The sequence below is a fragment of the Mycteria americana genome, chromosome Z, assembly GCF_035582795.1.
Source record: "Mycteria americana isolate JAX WOST 10 ecotype Jacksonville Zoo and Gardens chromosome Z, USCA_MyAme_1.0, whole genome shotgun sequence".
NCBI classification, from domain to species: domain Eukaryota; kingdom Metazoa; phylum Chordata; class Aves; order Ciconiiformes; family Ciconiidae; genus Mycteria; species Mycteria americana.
Window position 1 is genome coordinate 30286004 of NC_134396.1, and position 23175 is coordinate 30309178.

At 41.3% G+C, this 23175-nt stretch overlaps 1 protein-coding gene across 3 annotated transcripts in view; it reads right to left on the reverse strand.

Annotated features, from left to right (window-relative positions):
* Positions 1-2791: 2791 nt before the first annotated feature.
* Positions 2792-23175, reverse strand: part of SLC24A2 (solute carrier family 24 member 2) — a 112449-nt gene continuing 92065 nt past the window's right edge. For all 3 annotated transcript variants that reach the window (XM_075527324.1, XM_075527325.1, XM_075527323.1), the window contains 4 exons: positions 15022-15150; positions 8292-8381; positions 7678-7844; positions 2792-5571 (listed from right to left, as the gene is read on the reverse strand). In XM_075527324.1, the coding sequence (XP_075383439.1) occupies positions 5322-5571; positions 7678-7844; positions 8292-8381; positions 15022-15150 (636 nt within the window). In that variant the 3' untranslated portion in view covers positions 2792-5321. The remainder of the gene's footprint in view (positions 5572-7677; positions 7845-8291; positions 8382-15021; positions 15151-23175) is intronic.

Sequence of the window (23175 nt, forward strand, 5' to 3'; positions counted from 1 at the left end):
CATCCAGGCAGACAAGTCCTGAGATGCCATACACTGACAAATAGCAACACACAGCAGATCTACGGGATGACTTGTCTGGACTACGGCTCTGTGATCCATATACGACTTCTGTATCGGATGGGTACACTGAATTGCATAACTCCAGTCTGGAAGTTACTCTCCCCAGTCCCAATGGAAATGACGGATATCTCAATACTAATGTTCCTGTAACTGATGGCAACAGATCCAAGAAGGATCATTTTAACATCAACCAGGAGTGAAACCCGCTTCTGTTGGAGGGCTGGAGCAGGACTCTTCTCCACACTGAGGAGTGCGAACCATTTGCTAATCTCAAAATCACTTTCTGCAGATATGTTTCCAGCTGCAAGTTCTTGTATCAGACTTTCCAGGAATAGCAGGAAAACAAGAATCACCTGCTCAAAGGAACTAACCATGCCTCTTTCTCAGTTAGCTGTGTCATTGTTATTTACAAGAGGTAAAATGGTTTCCAAGAATAGAAGCAAATGCAATTTTTCTCTTTGTACATAGCTCCCAGGACAATTATGTTTGTTACGCAAGTGCATTTATGAAATACGGGATCCTAAGATAAAAATCTGCATCTTGCCCAAGTTAATGGCAGAAATCTTCTGGATTTCAGTGGGCCAGTTGTTGGACAAGGGATTATTTCTTTGTTATAAATTAAAAAAATCCACCTGATACAGACTCATATTTGATTCAGAACATAAGTTATATGGACCACAAGATGCTATTTTAAGGAACTACTGCTGAAAGAATAATAATTAAAAAACATTGTATATCCCCTTTTTCGCAAAATATGTAATGAAGTAAAAGACAACCAGAGAAATAATCCCTTAAAAAACACCCAAACATTAAGAATATTTCTAAGCATCTATTTTTTACAGTACTTGGATTAACCACATGTTTAACCTACCGCTTGGTGGACCTTCATATCCACACACAACAGTACCATGAGTGACAGTGAACATAAACTACTTCAGAGTAGCATATGCGGAAATTACATGGTAGGTTCATTGCCATTACAAACATCAAATGACATCTAGGTAAGCTTCTTTGTCACCCACTGTGCTTTATGCTTCATGAAGATTATGCAGAGAGCCACATCAATTGAATAAATAAGCAGAGGCATACAGACACAGAGAGCCTGTCTGCACTACGAAAGCACTAGCTTTCAGTAAAATAGTTAATTTAAAATACAGAGAGCGCTGCTGAAAGATTTTTCCATGTCTACCTGTAGTTCTTGAGGACATCATTCTCATATCACACTTTTTATCACACGTGTATAGCATTTACCTTACAGATTTGATCATGGTGGCTTCTACAGGGGGACGCTGGCTTTTTTTTTTTTTTTTTTTTAAGTGGAAAACAGCAAATACTTGTAGGACTCCAATGGTATTTTGTACTGATGGGGCCCACTCTCTCTTTTAATTCCAATGAAGTTAGTGGAGAAAATCTTTAAAACAGGTTACAGTCTGACCCATGATCCTACTCAAATGCTACTGGAAATCCCTTCCAAAAATCATGTCCAACATTGGTTGTGTTTAGGTGTGATGGTGCCACAGAGGGTTGGCTATTTAACCTGAAGTTGCATTCTTATCTTACTCACTGTGTTGCCAACCTGGTGTTGCCCTGAAAACACTAAGCTAGAACAGGATCTTGATCATAACACCGATTTCTGTATTAATTATTCATTTATGCTTCGTAAGGATTATGTGGACAGCAGCATCAATTGAATAAATTGATGTCTACAACGCTGACTAAGGCGCTGCAGAATTTGGGCAGTTTGCAGGACCAAATCCCTAGTGAAGTCATTCATAACTTTGACTGAAGAAAATAGAAATTTAATTTTGACTCCTAGGTCTACCATGTTGAGAAACATTCAGAGATCCCACACTGAAACAGTTATGAACAATGAGAAACACTTTATACTGGGAAATTTTCTATCATTGTAAAATAGGAGTGTCCTAACAAGTGGCGTGCATTTTTGGCAGTGTTGAGCCTGGACAGCTTATGGACATCCAGTCACAGGGTTGCAGCAGCGCTCGGCTGTTCTCTCAGCGCTCCAGTTTAAGATTTTCAAACTCCTCCTGCATGGGATAAGGGCTACACTTCTCCCTCCATCCCATTCCTCTCTTTACCAGCACAGCCGTTGCCTTATAATCAAAGAGCACATCAGCGTGCAAGTATCCTGAAACAGTTTACCCCAGCAGTTATGTAGAAAGCTGCCTTGGTAAGTATAACCAGCTTTCACAGCCAGCCTCCACAGAAAGCAGCACAACTGAAATCTCTGCTGTTACCTCTGGAGCTGAGCTGCCACTGACCACACAGTTATTCAGCCATTTGAATAATGATCTGCCCAGCAGATGCAAGGCAGTGGGAGCCATGAGGTATCTCATTCCTGAAGGGAAAAAATTACTTTTAATACCTTCCAAGATAAATATGTTGATAGGGGCAAGCAGACACAGGAAAGAAATTAGTCGGATATATTTTAAGACAGTATACAAATGCCATTACAGGATACCAGCCCTTAGCCCTACACATAAAATTCTTCCTTCAAGCTGTTGATGCCAGCTTTGGACTGAAATATTCCCAGTGTGTAGGGCTTTTGATCGATTACTCTTTTCTCCCTACCTGCCCTCAGTGGGCCAGTAGTCTCTGCTGCTGCTGCCCTCACTTTGCAGAGTGCACCAGAGTGCTCTCACAGCTCTCAAGGTCAGGCAGGGCTTTTTCCTTTACAGTGTAGGAGTTACACCATGCTGGCCATTTAAAAAAAAAAAAAAAAAAAGGGGGGGGGGGGGGAAGGAGTAATGTACTGAACAGAGATCAGACTCTTGCCCTTCCTGGGCTTCTTGATTTGCAACGTCAGACCAGTGAATCTGGGCATCTTTGTATATTATAAGCACTCATATACACAGACCTATCATAGTCCTGCACACACTCTTTTAGATCGTTCTGTCTTACTCTGCTCACTTGAGAAAGGATCGCCTGTTTTGAGCACTGTCATCAGAAATAAAAGCATTTGGTGACCCCTCTGGGACAAATTATACTGTGGAGTCAGCTCTGTATTTTGGGACACCTGTTTCATTTGAGCTCAGAATTTGGGTTATAGATTTGCTTTTGCAAGACTGCTGTTCTTGTCAGTAGAGGGCACTGTAGGTATGTATATACCTATCTTTCCTTCCATGGTGTACACCCGTAGAAACAAAAGTTAAGAGGTGGGCAGCACTATCGTTAAGACAGGTGAGGATTCTGGAGCAGTGAAGGATCTTAAATACACAGACAAATTTTTGCTCACAATGCAAGAAGCTCACACTAAAAAGCACTAAGAAGCAAGAGATGTTGCAAATGTATGGTTAAGATCAAATACTGATTCTGAATGTAGCTAGGACTTAATACCTTAGGACAAGACGTGAGTAGCAGACAATGTAACTCCTAGTTTTCCTGCTTTTGTTCACTAGCATCTCACTTTTTTCTTCATGATTTCACATAACATCAACATTTTAGTAATTTTTAATATGCATTTTTTACTGTTTTCTCTACCATTGTTTTCTGTCAAGTTCTTACTCTCCGGCCCGATACTGTTATATACAAACACACATAACAGCAAAACAGTAAAGGACAAAGGGGATGAGTGAGAAGCAAACAGCATGGAACACAGGAAAACAGACAAGACAAAATGTGCTGAGCCTTCTGTTACACAGCTGTGAGCATGGCGTTGCCATTGTGAGCACAATATGAATACAAAACAATGCTGAAACAGGTCACAGAAATGTGCTGAAATTTCATGAACTCTAACTGCACAAAAGACTTGAACAAGCAAACAACGAAATAATTTCTTAACACACATTCCAGTCCTCCCTTGTTTTTTTAATCATCCAAACTACAGAAAGATGAACACTTTGTTGCTTTCTCCCTTCTTATTTTTTTGTTCTAGGTTTGGACCTTCTCCTTCTCTCAGGATTTCAGTAAAAGAATATTGCATTTTCACTCCTTCCTGGGCTTCTTTAGACATTCACACTTCCAGCAATACTGAAAAATTTTCATGTAGGTTTCCTGCAGCTCCGCTATATTTAAATTGTTAGTTTCTCCTACCTAGTTTCAAGATTTATAAGAGCAAATATGAACTGCCCCAGCTTTGTGCATCAGCTGGGGATCTCTTCCAGCAATGGCTATATGTAGCTGTGAAGGTCCTTACACTCCAAGTAATAGTGAAAGATAGCCTGTAAAACATATATCCACTTCAGCAATTAGGCTGCCACTTTACAACTACTTCTATTTTCTGTATGAAATGCTATGCATAAGCAAATTAGCCTTTTTCTTCTGGCATGAAGAGGCAAACTAATAATGACAACAGCATCTAAAAGCCATTAGTACTGTTGTTGGTATTGCTGCGCTAGAAAAAATGGTGTGTTCACATAGTAGTTGTATGATCTCTCTGCATGCTGTGTTGCTATTAGAGAAGAAAGAGTATCCCCATTCTGGTCTTTGCATGTGAATGCAATGAAAATCTGCACCGGTTACAAAATGGCCAGGCAGCACGGCCCCTTCAGTGCCAGAGCCAGAGTTCCTGGAATCTGAAGAGTTTTGCAAGATGTAACAAACCACCATTAACATCCTGCTGATTGCCTTTACAGACCTGTGATGCAGAGGATCAAAACACTGAAGAACTCCCTGGCTTTGCTGAAATCACATCATATAAATCCACTTACATGAAGAGATGTGCAAGCTCTTCCCTGTCTGTGACTCATGCGCTCGGTGTATGCTTTCCACTCAGGAGTTTCAGCAGATTATCAGGAAAATTCCATACCAGGGTATGTGGGGGGTGGTGCCTCCACAAAGCTAATATTAGCATTCCCCTTAGAAGATGAGACCTTCGAGAGCTGAGCACGCTGTGTGTCTGTGTCTGTCTGCATATACTACTACAGAGAACAAGAAGTCTGCGGATATGTACCATAGGCATAGGAGAAGTAGTAGCTTTCACAATTTCCCCGCGTGCACAGCATCTCCAGTACTGAGTGGCAAGGATGTTCTGCAGCAGACAAAGAAAAGCTCAGTGCTGCTGGACTCAGCCCTTCGCATGTGACTGCACTGCCCAGCAGCGGTCATTCTTCAGCTCTGAGATCCACTCTTTGTATCCTTTTCTTTCTTTCTCTCTTTTAAAATTGAGGGAGAGGAAATTTACAAATCCATGGGTTATTCTCATAGAAGCTTTCCATTGTAGTTTTTCGCTGTTTCATTTATATATATATATATTTTTGAATAAATATATGTGGGGTTTTTTTCTCAAGAAACAGCACTTTCCACTAGATGGAGACAGGACACTGGATCACTTTGTCCTCCAGGAGGACACTTACAATCAGGAACACAAAATAAAGCCCAAACATGAGAAAGCCCAGGATTTTATTCATCCTCCACTTGCAGAAAGCGATGGAGAGGATGACGAAGAGCAGCATGATGAAGAGGAGGACAATCGCACAGAACAGACCATTGCTGCTGACTGTCACTGGGGCAAAGCTGTTAATCACAGCATACAGGAGCCACGGAAGAGGAAGGCTGTTAAAGAAACAGAAAAACAAATTGGAAACATTGCAGAGGTGCAGAAAGGGGCACTAGAAAGTTTCTGGAGGCACTTCAAAATACAACCAGAGGCTTACTGCATAAAGTTAGGCAGTAACTTTATGCAGTAACTTTAGAATGACAAATGTCATTCTAATATGTACATAAATCTGATTTGTCAGCTTGCTCATGGTTCTTGGGAAGAACACCTGGGATTTAGGCTCCCCACTCTTCCACCAGTTACATTGGTGAATTATATGTCCCTTGGCTGACAAATCACCTTTGCATCCTGTCTGTGAGCAAGAAGACCCCTTCCATTTGTTTCTGGATTTCAGACCATCTGCGGAAGAATCTACTTGCACTCTCTTTCCAAGAGCCTGCATGACAGGAGGGTGGGTTGCATAAAGACATGTCCTTGCCATGAAGAACCAGAGCTCTGTAAGGCACTGCCCCCAAAATTTGGCCCTTAAAAGCCTTGATCCACATTTACTGTATAAACCCGTGTTAAAATGTGAACTTCAACTGAACTCCAGCTTAATTTCTATTTCTGTATTTGCTGTCATTGCATTTCTCATCTCTGATGCCGCAGAATGAGGCAATATCCCTCTGGAAGATGTGAAGCTGAAATAAATATTTAAGCCACTGATTGGAGCTTAGTAGGCTTAGAAAGCATGAAGAGAGCTGTCAGAAGCTCACAACATTCCAACTTTGAATAAGCAGCTCAAGGGAGAATAATTTATTACAGCCTCAGTACTAACTACACCAGCCTACAGCTCAACTGTGCCATTTCTATTGTAAATACACCAGGTCTAGCAGACTGGCACAGGACAACAACATTTCCTTTGGCAGGAAGGCTAAGAATTTTAAGAAAAGTAAGAAAGTATTGCAAAAGAGAAAAGTTTTGTAATGCGCTCTACGTGCTCTAAGTTGAAGCACATGGTAGTAAATAATGTTTTCATATATTTTGCAGGTCTGCTGCTTATAGATGTTATTTCAAACACTTCATGCTTCTGGATTAATACAAAAAAGTGGCCCAGTTTTTGTGCTATGTCCAAAGGTACTGCCATTAGCTAACAGATGGAGTAAAAAAGCCATTTACTGTCCACTCTAACTTCAGGATCCCTTTTTGTACCTGTGCAGTTGCTGGTATATTTTCAGCAGTGAAAACCATTACCTGTTCTACAACTAGGCTGTTCAGGACTATGACTATGACTAGACCTGTTCTTCTGCATGTGTGATAGCAAGAAACGACCAAAGATGGAGAAACTGAAGAGTATCAACATGATTCGCAGTGCCTCTATCCTGTGTTGAAGATGGGAATGTGGGAGTAAAGACAGAGTTTGTCTGTATATTTCCTGCACATATTTGAAACACTGAGGCATAGGTTACAACATTTCTGGACCTGATCTAGCTTGGTCTCAAAAGGTCAAAAGGGAATTTTAATTCCAACCGCATGCCACACATCATTATCCTAGAGCTGCCATGAAGCAGTAAATAGCACATTTCTGCACTATCTTATGTTGCTTCCCATTGTCAGAGCGATAAAAAGGGTCCTTTGTGTTAACAGAGAATTGGTTTGTAATTTGGGATTTGCCAGGTATATAAAAAAATCACATGTCAACAACAGCCTAAACGAGCTACACAAGACAATGACATTTTGTTTTTATTACAGCAAACATGTTGAATACTGCAGAGGCAATGAATTATTCCTGATAATCATTTATAAAGAAAGCTCTAGTATAAGCACAATGAGTGGTAGCATAAGCAAAAAGAGCAACCTGACAAAATCATAAAAAGCTTCAGAAATTCCTGCTTGGAACAATGCTCGTGCATACTTTTTTAAGTGCAATTCACTTGCCTAGGCAGCTCTGCAAAGTATCAAAGACAGAATTAGGCAACAAATTTTAACAATTCTGTCATGCAAATATCTATAGACTTCTGAGCACTTGAAATAGTAACATGCGTTGCATATTTGTATAAGTCTCCTTTTTGTGCATCAATGGCAGAAAATTGTTATAGGCAACACCTTGGCAAAACCACAGCAACATGCTAAGAACAAAAGACTTCTTAAAATAGACACAATTTTGCTGCTGTAGGACTTACCCCACTGTGATGTCAAATATGTTGCTTCCAACAGAACTGGATACAGCCATGTCCCCCAGACCTTTGCGTGCTACAATAACACTGGTAATAAGGTCAGGAATGGATGTGCCAGCAGCTAGAATAGTCAATCCCATGATTTCTTCGCTAATACCAATGGTTTCTCCAACCTAAAAGGGTTTAAGCAAAAACAGCAAAAAAACATCCTGCGGTGAAGAAATGCCTTCTGCTGTAAGCCTGTTTAACCAGGAATATTATCCTGGAGCTTGCCAACCAGCTTGGAGAATACAGGCAAGATTGGAGAATTACTCATTTTCACAGATTTCAACATGTTTCAGGAGAAAGATAAGATTGTCAAATAGAGCCAGTAGGTATTGACAAGCGGTTGCTGATGGCTCTGATGTTACCAGAATGATCAAGTCCTGTGGTCAGTACAACCACAGCTCTCTGAAATACTTTCCATTTACTGAGTGGTGATTTATTTCATCCATGGTGGCAGCTCCTAAAATAAAGCACTACTCAGCATGAGATAGATGATGAACTCTGATTCTCAATGATCTCTCACAGTGCAAAACACAATGCAGGGCTTGTACTCCGTACCAGTATCACCTCCTTACCTGATGTGCCCACCAGACCATTAAGTAAGAAAAAAATGCAATCCAGCTGATAGAGCCAAAAAATGTGACAGGAAAAAATTTTCTTGACCTCTGAAACAGAAACAAACAGAAACAGTGAACACCTATGTTGAAGGCTGAAGTGCTGTACTCTTAATTGCTTCTCAAAATGAGAGTGGCCTCTCATTTTTTCTGATCACTTGTTCTGACCAACTATTCTGATCATCATCAGATGATCAAAATAAATGTCAAGAATAGTAAGAAACTGACTCCCTATACTGGTATATACTTACCTATGCCTCATTTTTCCAAGCGCTTCAGTTGTAAAATAACACCTCCTAACAACTTGTATGATGAATGGCAAGTTTCGGGTTGTCATTTGTATCATACTCTGTTATGCCGCAGTTTGCATATGTGTTTAGCTGAATGGTGGTTTGACATCTAAGTTTATTAATAACTTCATGCTTATTCAGAAAGAATGTTTTTCAATTGCTAAAACAGGTACCCATACCTTTCATTCGTACATTAATAACTTTGTGCAACACCTTTCACAGTCAGTATAACAATGGCTGCCATATGACAGAGCTAAAAAAATACACATCTAAAATTTATTAGGGCATTTACTTTTTTTGGGAAAACAACCTACTTTCTCAATTAGAACAGAAGATACAGTAAGCACATATTTGCCATGCTTTGTTTTGTAGAGAATTTTGTTATAAACATATATAAAACGCACTCTGAGGACCTTCAATGAGTTAAAAATTCTGTATAACACCACAGTAACTTCATTTTCATGTTCAGTGTCTCCCTTACTAATGTCAAATTTTGAATAGATAGTGTTCTTGCAGCCAGTGAATGGGTTATATTCAGATTAATGATTTATTTTGGTTTCTGTTCTTTCCAGTCTTTTGCATCATCCATAGTTCCTATTGGCTAGCTAGATCTATGTAACAAAAAAAGATCAAGTTAACTACTAAAGGAAGGAAACACAAGTGCAGTGCAGTACCAGGCAATCGCTGTCTAAATCAAATTAGTGCTTAAAATGAAATTTGTACTGTGAACGAATGCTACCAGTCTTAAACGAAACCACAATCTTTATGGGCATTAACCTCCTGAACACAGATCCTCACCCCAGCTGACTTCTGACATGCCACTAGCAGAGTCCTATACATTTTCATGAATAACCAGTAGGACTCCTTGTGGAAGGAAGTTACACCACTTTGAATATTTGTTCCAACTGCTGCGCGATCCTGCGCTACCTTTTCCTGTTAAGTCCTCACTAAATCCACTTCCATTTTTTGGTCTGCAGGGGCCTCCAGAATTTTTGGGCAGCACAGGTGCCTGTACCCCTCTCCAGTGCAGGACATGCCTCTGCTGCACCAGGAGACTCATTAGCCTGTGGGTCATTCCTAGGTATTGTGGCAGCGAACAAGACTGCAGGGCTTTCCCCTGAACATGACTTTTGGAGAGAAAATACTATTTGGATTTTGCCAATTCAGCTTGCTCAAGCCATGATAAAGCCCTCTTTTTTAGGGAGTTTACAGAGCTGCACAGCCAGCTTTTCTTGCATAACAGACGCAAGAAGCATTTATATGGGACGGCCTCACATTTAGGAATTGACCAGCACAGGTGGCTGTGGACTAAGAGGTGCTGAGTGAATTGGGCTGGCCATTAGAGCTGGTCATGCGGGAATGACACTGCCTTTTGTCAGCTGAACCAGAGAAGAGAGAGGCTGGTCCACAGCTCATTGAAATTGTGTAGACTCTTTCTGCTGATGTAAATGGAATGAGATCAGGTCATTACTGATGGGAAAAAGCTAAAGTCAGCAATGGCAATTGTGCACTGTCATCTACAGGATGGTGCAATTAAAAGGTCCATATCTGCTCTAGCAGCAGGTGCAGCTGTAGGCTGTGCTACGGAACACTTACTCACTCCCTGTGGGTGCTTTGCATAATGCTAAATGCCCTCCTGAAAACTGAGTCGTAAACATTGACTAACACGACCTATACAACGCCACAATTGAATATACAGAGGAGCACACATTAAAGATGGTACCGATTTAACAACGCTCCCAAACCCCCTCATATATAAATAAATAACTGATCTTCTGTTGGAGTAAGAAAATCATTCCAGTAGGTGTTTTAAATGAATTATCTTTAAATATAGGCATAAATAGCCACAATGGCACCTCGAAACATCCTTTTCATACAAATTCCACTACTGTCACGAGCACTGTTTCTAGAACTGCTGAGGGTACTTTGGTTGATCTGCTTCTTAACTCTTTACAGAGCAAACAGAGTTACTTTTTCAAAACAGAGTTCTAAATTTTTATCAAATCAGAAAATCTGATAATGAGCTTCCAATGTTTAAACCTACTCAGATGGACTTTTACTTCTAAAATCAAAACTTTACATGCATTGGGGGACGGAAGACCTTAGTCTGAAAAGGAACACAACTTGAAAGGAACACAAAGATGGCTGTTAAAATTGTGATCTGACACCAGTGGGAGCAGAATTGAGCCCAGAAGGGATAAATGAATCTAAACAGCAATTTCCTTCTTTTAAACTAAATAGCTAGCACTTCCTTTTCACCATTCTTAGTAGCCAACTCTTTCAGCTTTCAAAATTTTTCGTCTTCCTTGTAAAAACTGGGATCTTCTGGCAACACATACGGTGAATGAGATGATGAAGCGATAAGCTTGTTGCAGCTGGTCACAAAATCTACGCAGAGCACCTCATAGCATGAATAATCACTATACCACACTCAAGATATAAGCACACATTGGCTTACGTGAAACTAATGCAGCAAGAGCTGTACTGGCCAGCAATAGCTCTCTTGTCAGTGTGATTATATATACCGAACGGTTCTTGCAAAATAACAAGACGTTGCCTGATTCAGACACCCACAGAATTTGGAGGGCTAAGAATTACGAGTCAGTAACTTCGCAGCATGTGTATTCCTAGCCTGTCTTAGCCAATCTTCTCTCAGTAAAATTAACTGATAAGCAGCAGTTAATAGGCTTAACAGTTTAATCACCTATTTTAAAAGGGGGAACTTTTAAACTCAAAAAGGGCAAAATTAAAAGCTTGTACATACTACAGGTGATGAAATCAAGAATGGACTCCATGGATGCTGCTATATAATTTGCTACTATATAGATGAAATTTTTAAAAAGCAGTAATGAGAGTGCTGATTCTTTTTCGGACGCTCGATTTTATTTCCAGAGTATAACAATAATCATGCTTATTTTGTAACTAATGACAGCATTCTTTTGAGATTTATCTCATTGCAACTCCCTAGCGCTTGGAAATACAGAGAGCTGCCAATTCCAAGCATTTTCCTAGAAGAATTAGTCAGAGACAGCAGACAGCAATACTTCTCTCCACCTTTTCTGGTAGCTATTGTGATGGTTGCCTTGTAAAGACAGAGAGCCCAGTTTATTACCAATTGGTTCTGTTGTGGTCATGGTAACAGACAAATGAGAAAAGCCATGGCTCATTCAGTTTATATGCTATTTTCTTTTAACAAAAGAATTTTGTAGTTTCACTGTAGATTGGTTGGATTGGTTTTGTTCCTGTCTATCAGCAATCTTAAGAACATTTTTCTTGGTACATTTCTGTATTGATTTCATGCCAGTGTCTGAAAAACAGGACTTTAAGTAGCAAGAATGATCCAAGTATGAAGATTTTTCTTCTAAGAGCCTGGTCCTGAAAGATAGGGAGTGTTTAATAATTTGCAAAGTATCTGTCTTAATTTTAGCCACTATTATTACCAACATCTTTACTTCACCTTTAACCTGAATGAATCATATGTTTGTCTCATACATACATTTATCTGCATTGCAAGCTTTGATTTTCCTTTCATACTTGACAGTGCTTAAATCTGATTACTCAGAACCTGCTCCTGTAACTGGATCTGTGCAGGAACATCTTGTCCTTGTCCCCTTGGTAACAGTGCGTCTCTGTATGGCAACAAGAGTTCATGTAAGTTGTACCTCTTCGTTGGTAATGGGAATTTGCAGAGGTACAACGAACTGCCCCATACGGGTCCAGTGACAGCAGGACTGGAGCCCCGATAGCCATTCCTCTGGCCTGTAACACAAAGGGATGGACAGTGCAGTATGGCTATAACAAAAGAGATGGTGTTCAATATCTGCCACTGAACCACTGGGCCACCTTGGTCACGTAATTTTCCTGTCAATCTTCCAATATCCCTTACTGCAGGAGGTGGACAGTTACGTTCGTGGCCTTTACAGAGCCACTGGGGAAATAAGGTATTAGTACAGGAAAAATATCTGTTATTATTCCAAACACCTGAAAAAAAAGTCAGGTACAAAATTCCCCAAGGGCACACCTACCTCTGGTGTACTGCCAGCAACATTACTGATGTTTTAGTAAGGATTTTAATATATACTGGCTTAATGTGAGCAGGTATTATTAAGGCACTAAACATACATTAAAACATGTCAACTATTGAATCATCTGAAAGTTAGTTGAACTAATGCATAATCTACTCTAAGTATATAAAGATCTTCACATGTATACACCAGAGCATTATAAAGCAGCAAGGATTTTGCTGACTTTATAACCAGAGACCTTGCATACGAAATAATTTTTCTTGAGCTTCTGGGTGTCATGGAGCTAAATATAGCTTGGTATAGCACAAGTAAATGCAGTCAAAACATCTCCATTATGTGGAAATAAAATATACTTTAGAAAAGAAACTCTAGAAGGAAAGGAGAACTCATTTTTGAAAAGTGGACACCCACAGAGGATGTCAAAGGCTCCATATGGTCTCTCAAATCAGTATATAGCACACAAGCATTCATTTTATATATCCACATGCTAATCTGAGCATCCTGATGCAGAATTTGGGTTTCTGAATAAAATTACCACACTTGCAAATCAAGCTCCTGACGGTAGGTCTACCTACAAAATCTATTTAAGTATTATTTTAGGTTTGTTTTAAATTTTGCCTCACGGATTTCATGTAAAGTTGTTTTCTGATGCACATGCTGAGCCGTGATACTGGGTTTTGTTTTTGTTAGGAAGGGAATAGCGGGGATGGCACACAGGCATAAGTGAGACTATTTTAGAGACAAACACACTAATGAAGTGTCCTTGTAAAGTTAGACGGTTTATGCAACCATCTGGTTAATTCTTTGACAGCGATGTTCAAAGTAAGCAGCTTGTCATACTAATACAGCCTGTTACCTCTTCCGTTATTACTACATGTAATTACAAACTATATTTCTTTTACTTTTGTATAAAAAGCTACTCCTTTCAGTGAATGAAATTTTAAAACTTTGTTGCCCATTGACATATCTGGCATATAAAATCGTGTTCATCTTCTGTGTTACAGCAGGGTATTTTAGCTGTACAATGTCAGCATGCCAGTTCTGTTGTGAACAATACTAGCGTTAATAATCACATGCATCACACACTTGCATGCAACTTCATGAGATATTCACTTTCCAAAACCATTATTGTAACAACTGTTCTCATTTATACAGTACAGAATATTGGATAGGGCTACATGTCTGTTGATTTTAACTTCAGATTTTCAAAATTCAAAATAACGCACATACTTATTTCGTAGCAGTAGTTGCTCATTTTGGGCCAAATTACTTAAAAAATTACAGAGATGTTTTGGAATTATAAAAGGAGGGCATAAATACAGAAATAAACAATCTTGAAATTAATGTAGTACACTCTCTGTGTTACCAAACAAAAAGTGTTTACCAGAGTTGTTTGAAAACTTTAAGAAAAGAAAGCTTAAAGATTGGAAGGGAAAATGTCAGTTTATATCCTTTGAGAAACCTTTATCTAAAAGCAAATCAGAGGTCTTATTTTAGCTTGTTTCTTGCACTGATTTGCAGTTTTTCAGTGTGTGGGATGGGAAAGTTTTTCAGTGTGTGTGATGAGGAAAAAAAAATTCAGGGTGTTGATTTATAACCTTATAAGCTGTGCATCCCTTTCTTGCAGCAGTTTTAAATCTATTTTTGATCCAGAAAGGAAAAGAGATTGAAACAATACTAAAGGATTTTTTCAGCTCTTGACTTTTTTTCTTTTACTTTCCATGAGCCTCCCCAGTAGGGTCTATTTGTATATGTGAATTTAAAAGTGGTAAGACTTGATAACTTGTCACAATAAGTCATTTGTATTAATAGTCAGTCTTACATTACTCCAAGCTGTGTTTGGGACAAAGCTAGCAAGTATTTTACATATGGAAGGCCTTATGGATCTTGTTCTAGTATGCAAATTAAAAGATGATGAGTAGAAGACAACAGTCTAGTAGAACATGCATTTAAGAGAAATGCATATCATTATTTTTGAACCACAGAGAAAATTTAGACAGTTTAAAATCTTTCCAGTCGTACCCTTTAGGGCACTGCAGAGGGACAGACTTCCTCAGCACTTATGTGATATTCAGTGGAGATCTAGAAATTCAGATGTGAAGGCCCCTAAGAAGTTTTAAGAGCTTTCACTTTGCGTCATAAAATATTAGTGAATACAAACGGCAATCTTTAAAGAGCTATTACCAACCAGTTGCCCATAAGCACCCATTTGAAGATGCGAAGACTGATGTTTCGACCTCTTCTTCAAAGAAGAAACTATTAAAAAAAATCATTACCTCTATTTTTACATAAATCCACTACAGTCCCTTTTTAGCATTTAGCAAGAGAGCCACTCCGTTGTGCAGAACACACCGACTTACAACAACAGTTACTTACAGGTTTTCTGACGTCCGGGAGGGAAGCCCACAGTGGAAAAACAATGGGTAATACAAGAAGGTAGGTGAGCTGCTTGCGTGGGGTGTCAGGCCAGGCCAGGCTGAGAGGCTGGTCCTCATCCTCTTCATTCTGTAAGAAAAGCCTCAGTGAGCAGAATATTGAAGTGGATGAATGAGGTTAGGGACCCTTTAAAGAGGAGTCCTGAGGACTGTGCTGTGTTTCAGTGAGAACCCATGGGGTCTGAAAACATGGCATTAACACCACACCTACCTAACAACATTAGCTAGGACACAATAAAAACATTTTGGCCAGACTACGAGGTATCCCTGCAGCAAAGGCTGCCTGAGGATGTTTGTTTGCGGCTATGAGCAGTGTCGTCCCTTCTCGCTGGAGGGGAACCTTGTGCCTCTGATACATCTTCCCACAGGCTCTCCCTTGGGATGTGGGCTAGTCTAGTCAGGGATCAAAACTGATCTGGACTGCATCAAGCCTGGCCACATAGATAGAGATAGTGATAGCGATAGTGATAGAGCTAGAGCTAGAGCTAGAGACAGAGACAGAGATAGAGATAGAGCTAAAGGTAGAGATAGAGGTAGAGGGAGGAGGGGTGGGAGAGAAACAGAGACAGAGATACAGATGTGTGTGTGTGCACACACACAAACATATATATACATATAAATAGAAATATATATATGTGCATATATATAAGTATACATATACCTAACTTTATAAGCTTTTGTGATTAACTTAAAAAGTTCCTATTTAAGATATATATAGAGATAGATAGATAGACAGATAGATAGATAGATACACAAATGTATTTTCTTGTTCATGGGACCACAGCATAATTCAGGCTGGCAGGGACCTGGGGAGCTCCGCTGCTCAGCCGGGGAGGTCAGACCAGGCTGCTCAGGGCTCTGCCCAGTCAAGCTGTGAAACCACCAAGGATGGAGATGGCACAACCTCCCTGGGCCTCGGCTCTACCACTGGGCTGCCCTTGTGGGGAAAAGTCTTCTCCTTATCTCCAGCCTGAGTCTCTTGTGTTTCGACCAGCCACTACGCAGCAGTCTTCTTAACAGCTTGCTGTTAAAACTAAAGGAAAGACATTCCTTTCCTATTTGTGTAGCTGATTTTCACATCAGTCTCTAGTCTTCTTTTATGTGTATGCTGTTCACCTGTCATCTCTATTACATAGCAGGTGTATAGGGACCTTCTCCCACGACAGAAAACCTTTTGGCTGCCACACACTTCTCTTTTCTTAGACTGCTTCTGCTAACAAAATGGAGCCCTCTCAGACCGCCACAGAAAGAAAGCAAAGTGAGCATGATTCAGCCTTTTGGGTGTATGTATTAAAGTAACTTTTTAACTTTTAACATAGGTAGGCAATGTCTCCAGAACTGCACATGGATCTAACTTATACCACAGAATAAGGCAACAGAGAAAAATGGCCTAAACGGTTCTTTCACATAGATGTGTGTAATGCAAACCCTGTTAAGCCTGTGGAAAGATTCCTAGAGAGGTCAGTGAAAGCTAAAGAAGTCCAAAAAAGAGTACCTGGTGAAAACTGTGTTTGTTTGAGAGCATGAGAGGTACACAACTACTTCTTCATATCGTATTCTTGTTTTCTTCTTTTTCAAAAAGACAATAATTGAGAATTCAGTCCCCTCAGCAGTGTGCAAGTTACTCTTCCCATAGATTTATAATACAGGTTTCTTGCCAGTTATTGCCCTGTCTTAAGATTGCTTACATAAACCTTAAGACAATGCTATAAGAAGTAGTCATTTGAATGACCACGCCAGTTTTTTTTTTTTTCTAAGCAAAATAGTTATTGATGAAATGTCACCATATGTTGGTGATGTCACCACATTTGTCACCACAAATGTCACCACATTTTCTGCTTACTGCTAATTTTGATTGAAGAACCAGTCTTAATTGTTCCAGTATTATGAACTCCTGAATTGTTCAGCTACTCAGCTACCTGAACAGATCAGTACCTCCAGAAGCAAGCCCAACTCTTAGCTCGGGCTCTTCCGTCATGACTGTATCACCTGACACCGATGGACTGGAAGCAAATCCCTATTTACCTCTTGACACATTGACAGGCTGCAGCTACTTTGACAGTTACGTGTTGATGTCAACAGAAGACAATATTTTGTTAAACCCTACACTTTGTGAAACTCCCAAGTTGCATGACTGTAAGACAACAGTAAAGTGAACAGGTCATAATAGGTATAATCGTTAAAAGATTTTAAAAATGTACATAGGCACAATTTGTCACACTCCACACAGTACTTAAGAGGCTCCTGAGCTGCTTAACAGGCTAGCTTTTGCCTTTAGCTTTCAGCTCTTTACCAAAGGGGGCAGATGATCTGTACTTCACTGCTGCAATCTACTGAAGCCTGACTTTTGGGGGACTGGGCTGGTGCAAGAGTTTGTGGGGCTACTTCCTAAAAACCAAATCCATTCTTTTTCAATTCTGGTAGATGCTGTTGGGGTGGGAAAATCAATCTGAGATGGACACTCAGCTTTGAAATATGACGACTGAGGTAAAATTTGAGCACAAAAGGACCAATTGAAGGGTTGCCTAGGTAACTCAGTTTCTGAGTGGCCTGTGTATAATTCAAGCAGCGGACTGAGCTGGAATAAAGCTCCATAAATGACTGCTTCATAAACAGCACTGAGTGACAAAGTACTTCCTAAATTGCCATCTTTAGAGATTAGCCATGATTAACAACTGCATTTAACCACATTAGTCTGAGTTTGCACATGAGTCTGCAAAATGTACGGTAATTAATGCCTAAGTGGGTTCCTGCAGTGCTGTACCAGTACACAGCGTACTTCAACACTGGGCCTCATTCTGGTCTCATGCCTGTGTCAAACAGCATTGGGCTAGCACGAGCACACGGGCAACATGAGTGGCTGTAGCAAAGGACCACAAAGAATTACATACAGAGATTGCCAGATGTCTCCTGAGAAATCTTGATCCATCTGTTTGAGATCTGTTCACCTTCAGGTTGTATTGCCTAAGCCCTCTCCACAAGGCAACTATCCCCAAAATATAAGGCCACACTTGAGCTCACAGTGCAAAAGGGAAAACCCCTTTTTCTCGCTAGTTTAACTTCAGGATGCATTACAGATGCTACAGACTGGATCTCCATTTCCTATTTTGTAAATCGGAATCAGCATCTGATTTTCAAATGCTGACTTTCCAAAAATCAGTGGAAGTAAGGAAGTTCAACATATTTGTAAATCCAGCTTCTATGAATTTCATAGCAATGCTGAACTATCCACTGAGGTTGAAGACATGAAAAGGAAATAATTTTGGCAGCTATAAAACCATGAAAATGTGACTGTCATGCTCTGGACTAAGCAGCAGTGATATAAAATGACTCAGCACAGATTTACGGCAGCGATTGCGTGCACTGTCTGTGGCTCCAGCCTATCTGCAATGTATATACTGAATATGCATTCTCACAGTTTGTAGAAACTAATACTGAAACTATAGTTTTGATTTATTTTAGTCTGCATGATGAAAACTGAGTACTTGTAATGTTCAGTATGATTCTCTTCTGCAATGCTAAGAAGAAAAACATAATGATAACATGATATACACACTGGAATTCAGAAAATAGTGGTGCCATTTTAGATCCCTTCTGGTGTATCTTAGTGACCTTCTGGTCACTTGACCTCCACATGCTCCATCAGAAGGGGAGAATAGTCTGCTTGGTATGACATACCTGTCACCACTATGCAAAAATCTCCGTTTCTCTAGGCCAGCTCAGGTGGTACTACCTACCCATCTATGCGCAAATGAGTCCTACCCCAAAACTCATTCCCTGCGCAAATGAGTCCTACCCCAAAACTCATTCCCTGCTATAACTCTGTCGCTAATTAGCTTTAAAGATACTGGAGTGGACATATGGGAAAGCTGCATTGACATCATGAACTTTGATGATAATCCAATATCTACACAAAGTTTCATGGGAACCTAAATTTAACTGCTGTCACAAAAACACAGGTGTCGTGGTTTAGCCCCAGCCAGCAACTAAGCACCACGCAGCCGCTCGCTCACTCCCCCTCGGTGGGATGGGGGAGAGAATCGGAAGAACAAAAGTAAGAAAACTTGAGGGTTGAGATAAAAACAGTCAACAGGTCATATTACAGCCAAGTAAAACCTGAAGCTGTACAGACAATCATGGTTCTCCTACATTTCCAAGTCCATTTGCATGACTTGTGTGAAAGGATTCTCCAGAATATGCTAATGAACATAGAACTGAACAGTTTACTTATATTGATACAAATAGCATTAATTCTAAGTGTTCTAGACAGTCATTAAACACATCAATACTGTTCCTGGCAGAAAAGACTGGCACCAGTATCACTTTCTCTTAACCAGAATGATCATCTGAAGACCTTCTCCCAGGCCGCATTTAAAGGTTGATGTCTGGTAGGTAATAAGTGATTTGGGGGAGGTGGTAGAGGATAAAGTAGTGTAAAATGTCTGCAGTTTTTTATAATATGGTAAGATTGACTGGACTAAGAAGATAGAAACAGCCGTATTAAGTCAGACCAAAACACCAGCATCTTGCTCCTGGCAATGGTCAGACATAGGCACTCAGGGAAGAAGTACTGGAATGTGGCATATTTTTTAATCTTCCACAAATTCATAGAATCATTTAGGTTGGAAAAGACCCTTAAGATCATCGAGTCCAACCATAAACCTAACACTGCCAAGTCCACCACTAAACCATGTCCCTAAGCACCACATCTACGCGTCTTTTAAATACCTCCAGGGATGGTGACTCAACCACTTCCCTGGGCAGCCTGTTCTGATGCTTGATAACCCTTTCGGTGAAGAAATTTTTCCTAATATCCAGTCTAAACCTCCCCTGGCACAACTTGAGGCTGTTTCCTCTTGTCCTATCGCTTGCTACTTGGGAGAAGAGACCGACGCCCACCTCACTACAACCTCCTTTCAGGTAGTTGTAGACAGCAATAAGGTCTCCCCTCAGCTTCCTTTTTTCCAGACTAAACAACCCCAATTTCCTCAGCCACTCCTCATAAGACTTGTTCTCCAGACCCTCCTTCACCAGCTTTGTTGTCCCTCTTTGGATGGGGACAACGTCTTTCTTATAGTGAGGGGCCCAAAACTGAACACAGTATTCGAGGTGAAGTCTTGCAAGTGCTGAGTACAGGGGGACGATCACTTCCCTAGTCCTGCTGGCCACACTATTGCTCATACAAGCCAGGATGCTATTGGCCTTCTCGGCCACCTGGGCACACTGCCAGCTCATATTCAGCTGGCTGTCAACCAACACCCCCAGGTCCTTTTCCACCAGGCAGCTTTCCAGCCACTCTTCCCCAAGCCTGTAGCGTTGCATGGAGTTGTTGTCACCCAAGTGCAGGATGTGGCTCTTAGCCTTGTTGAACCTCATACAACTCAGCCCATCGATGCAGCCTGACCAGATCCTGCCTTTCTACCCCCAAGCAGATCAACACTCGCACCCAGCTTGGTGTGGTCTGCAAACTTACTGAGAGTGCACTTGATCCCCTTGGCCAGACCATTGATAGAGATATTAAACAGAACTGGCCCCAACACAGAGCCCTGGGGAACACCACTTGTGACCGGCCGCCAGCTGGATTTAACTCCATTCACCACCACTCTTTGGGCCTGGCCATCCAGCCAGTTCTTTACCCAGCGAAGAGTACACCCGTCCAAGCCATGAACAGCCAGTTTCTCCAGGAGAATGCTGCTGGAAACGCTGTCAAAGGCTTTACTGAAGTCAAGGTAAACAACATCCACAGCCCTTCCCTCATCCACTAAGCAGGTCATCTTGTCATAGAAAGAGATCAGGTTGGTCAAGCAGGACCTGCCTTTCATACACCGATGCTGACTGGGCCTGATCACCTGGTTGTCCTGTACGTGCCATGCGATGGCACTTAAGATGATCTGCTCCATAACCTTCCCTGGCACCGAGGTCAGGCTGACAGGCCTGTAGTTCCCCGGGTCCTCCTTCCGGCCCTGGGTGTAACATTTGCTAATCTCCAGTCAACTGGAACCTCCCTGGTTAGCCAGGACTGCTCATAAATGATTGAAAGTGGCTTGGTGAGCACTTCTGCCATCTCCCTCAGTACTCTTGGGTGGATCCCATCCAGCCCCATAGACCTGTGTGTGTCTAAGTGGTGTAGGAGGTCACTAACCATTTCCCCTTGGATTATGGGGGCTTCATTCTGCTCCCCATCCCTGTCTTCCAGCTCAGGGGGCTGAGTACACGGACAACAACTGGTCTTACTTTTAAAGACTGAGGCAAAGAAGGCATTAAGTACCTCGGCCTTTTCCTCATCCTTTGTCACTATGTTTCACCCTGCATCCAATAAAGGATGGAGATTCTCCTTAGCCCGCCTTTTGTAGTGAAGGTATTTATAGAAACATTTTTTTTTTTTGTCTTTTACTGCAGTAGTCAAAGTTAGTTCTAGCTGGGCTTTGGCCCTTCTAATTTTCTCCCTGCATAACCTCAATGACATCCTTGTAGTCTTCCTGAGTTGCCTGCCCCTTCTTCCAAAGGTCATAAACTCTCTTTTTTTTCCTGAGTTCCAGCCAAAGCTCTCTGTTCAACCAGGCTGGCCTTCTTGCCCACATGCTTGTCTTTCGGCACATGGGGACAGCCTGCTCCTGCACCTTTGAGATTTCCTTCTTGAAGAATGTCCAGCCTTCCTGGACTCCTTTGCTCTTTAGGGCTGCCTCCCAAGGGACTCTGTCAACCCGTCTCCTAAACAGGCCAAAGACTGCCCTCTGGAAGTCCAAGGTGGCAGTTCTGCTAACGCCTCTCCTTACTTCTCTGAGAATCGAAAACTATCATTTCATGATCGCTGTGCTCAAGATTAGTTCCAACCATCACGTCTCCCACAAGTCCTTCTCTGTTCGCAAACAGCAGGTCCAGCAGGGTGCCTTCCCTAGTTGGCTCACTCACCAGCTGTGTCAGGAAGTCATCTGCCACACACTTCAGGAACCTCCTAGACTGTTTCCTCTCTGCTGTATTGTATTTCCAGCAGACATCTGGTAGGTTGAAGTTGCCCTTAAGAACAAAGGCTAGCGATCATGAGACTTCTTCCCAGTTGCTTATAGAATATTTCATCTGGCTCTTCATCCTGGTTGGGTTGTCTATAACAGACTCACCCCATGATATCTGCCTTATTGACCTTTCCCCTGTTTCTTATCCATAAACACTCAACCCTTTCATCACCATTGTCAAGCTCTAGATAGTCAAAACACTCCCTAACACACAGGGCTACCTCACTGTATCTCTTTCCTTGCTTACCCCTTCTGGAGAGTTTAAGGCCATCCATTGCAGCACTCCAGTTGTGTTGAGTCATCCACCCATGTTTACATGATTGCAGTTACATCATCGTTTTCTAGCTGCACAATGGCTTCCGACTCCTCCTGTTTGTGTCCCATGCTGCGTGCATTGGTGTAGGCGCTCTTCATTTGGGCTATTGATCCTGCCACGTTTTTTTGGGGGGAAGCCCTAATTCCCATGTGACTGTTCTCAGGTGCTCCCACGGTTTCTAATGCGTCGACAACCCTTACCTCTTTGCTGCTGTGTGGATCTCTATCCCCTACCTCCCCTGAGATGGTGAAGGTGCATTAGTACAGGGACATTTCAAATGTGCTCCAGTGTACTCAGCACATCATGGAGTAGACTGAAGGACCTTGCTAGCATACCGTCCCTCAAATATCGGTGTGCCACTCCCAGGCTTATCTCTAGGGAGCCCGGTTTTACCTCTTTCCCCCTTCAAATCCAGTTTAAAGCTCTTTCAATGAGCCCTGCTAACTCCAGCGCAAAGATCCTTTTCCCTTTTTGAGACAAGTGTACCATGTCTGTTGCCAGCAGGCCAGGTGTCATGTAGACCAAGCCATGATCAAAAATCCCAAAATTCTGCCAGTGACACGAGTGTTGGAGCCAGTTATTGATCTGCTGGGTCTTCCTGTTTCTTCCCTCATCATTCCCTGCAACTGGAAGGATAGAAGAGTACACTACTTGTGCTCCTGATCCCAAAACCAGTCATTAAAGGTTTAGACATAAGCTGCATTGGATCTTCATATATAACAGTCACTAATGTGTTTCTTTGAAATTCTCATTAGCTGTCGTAATT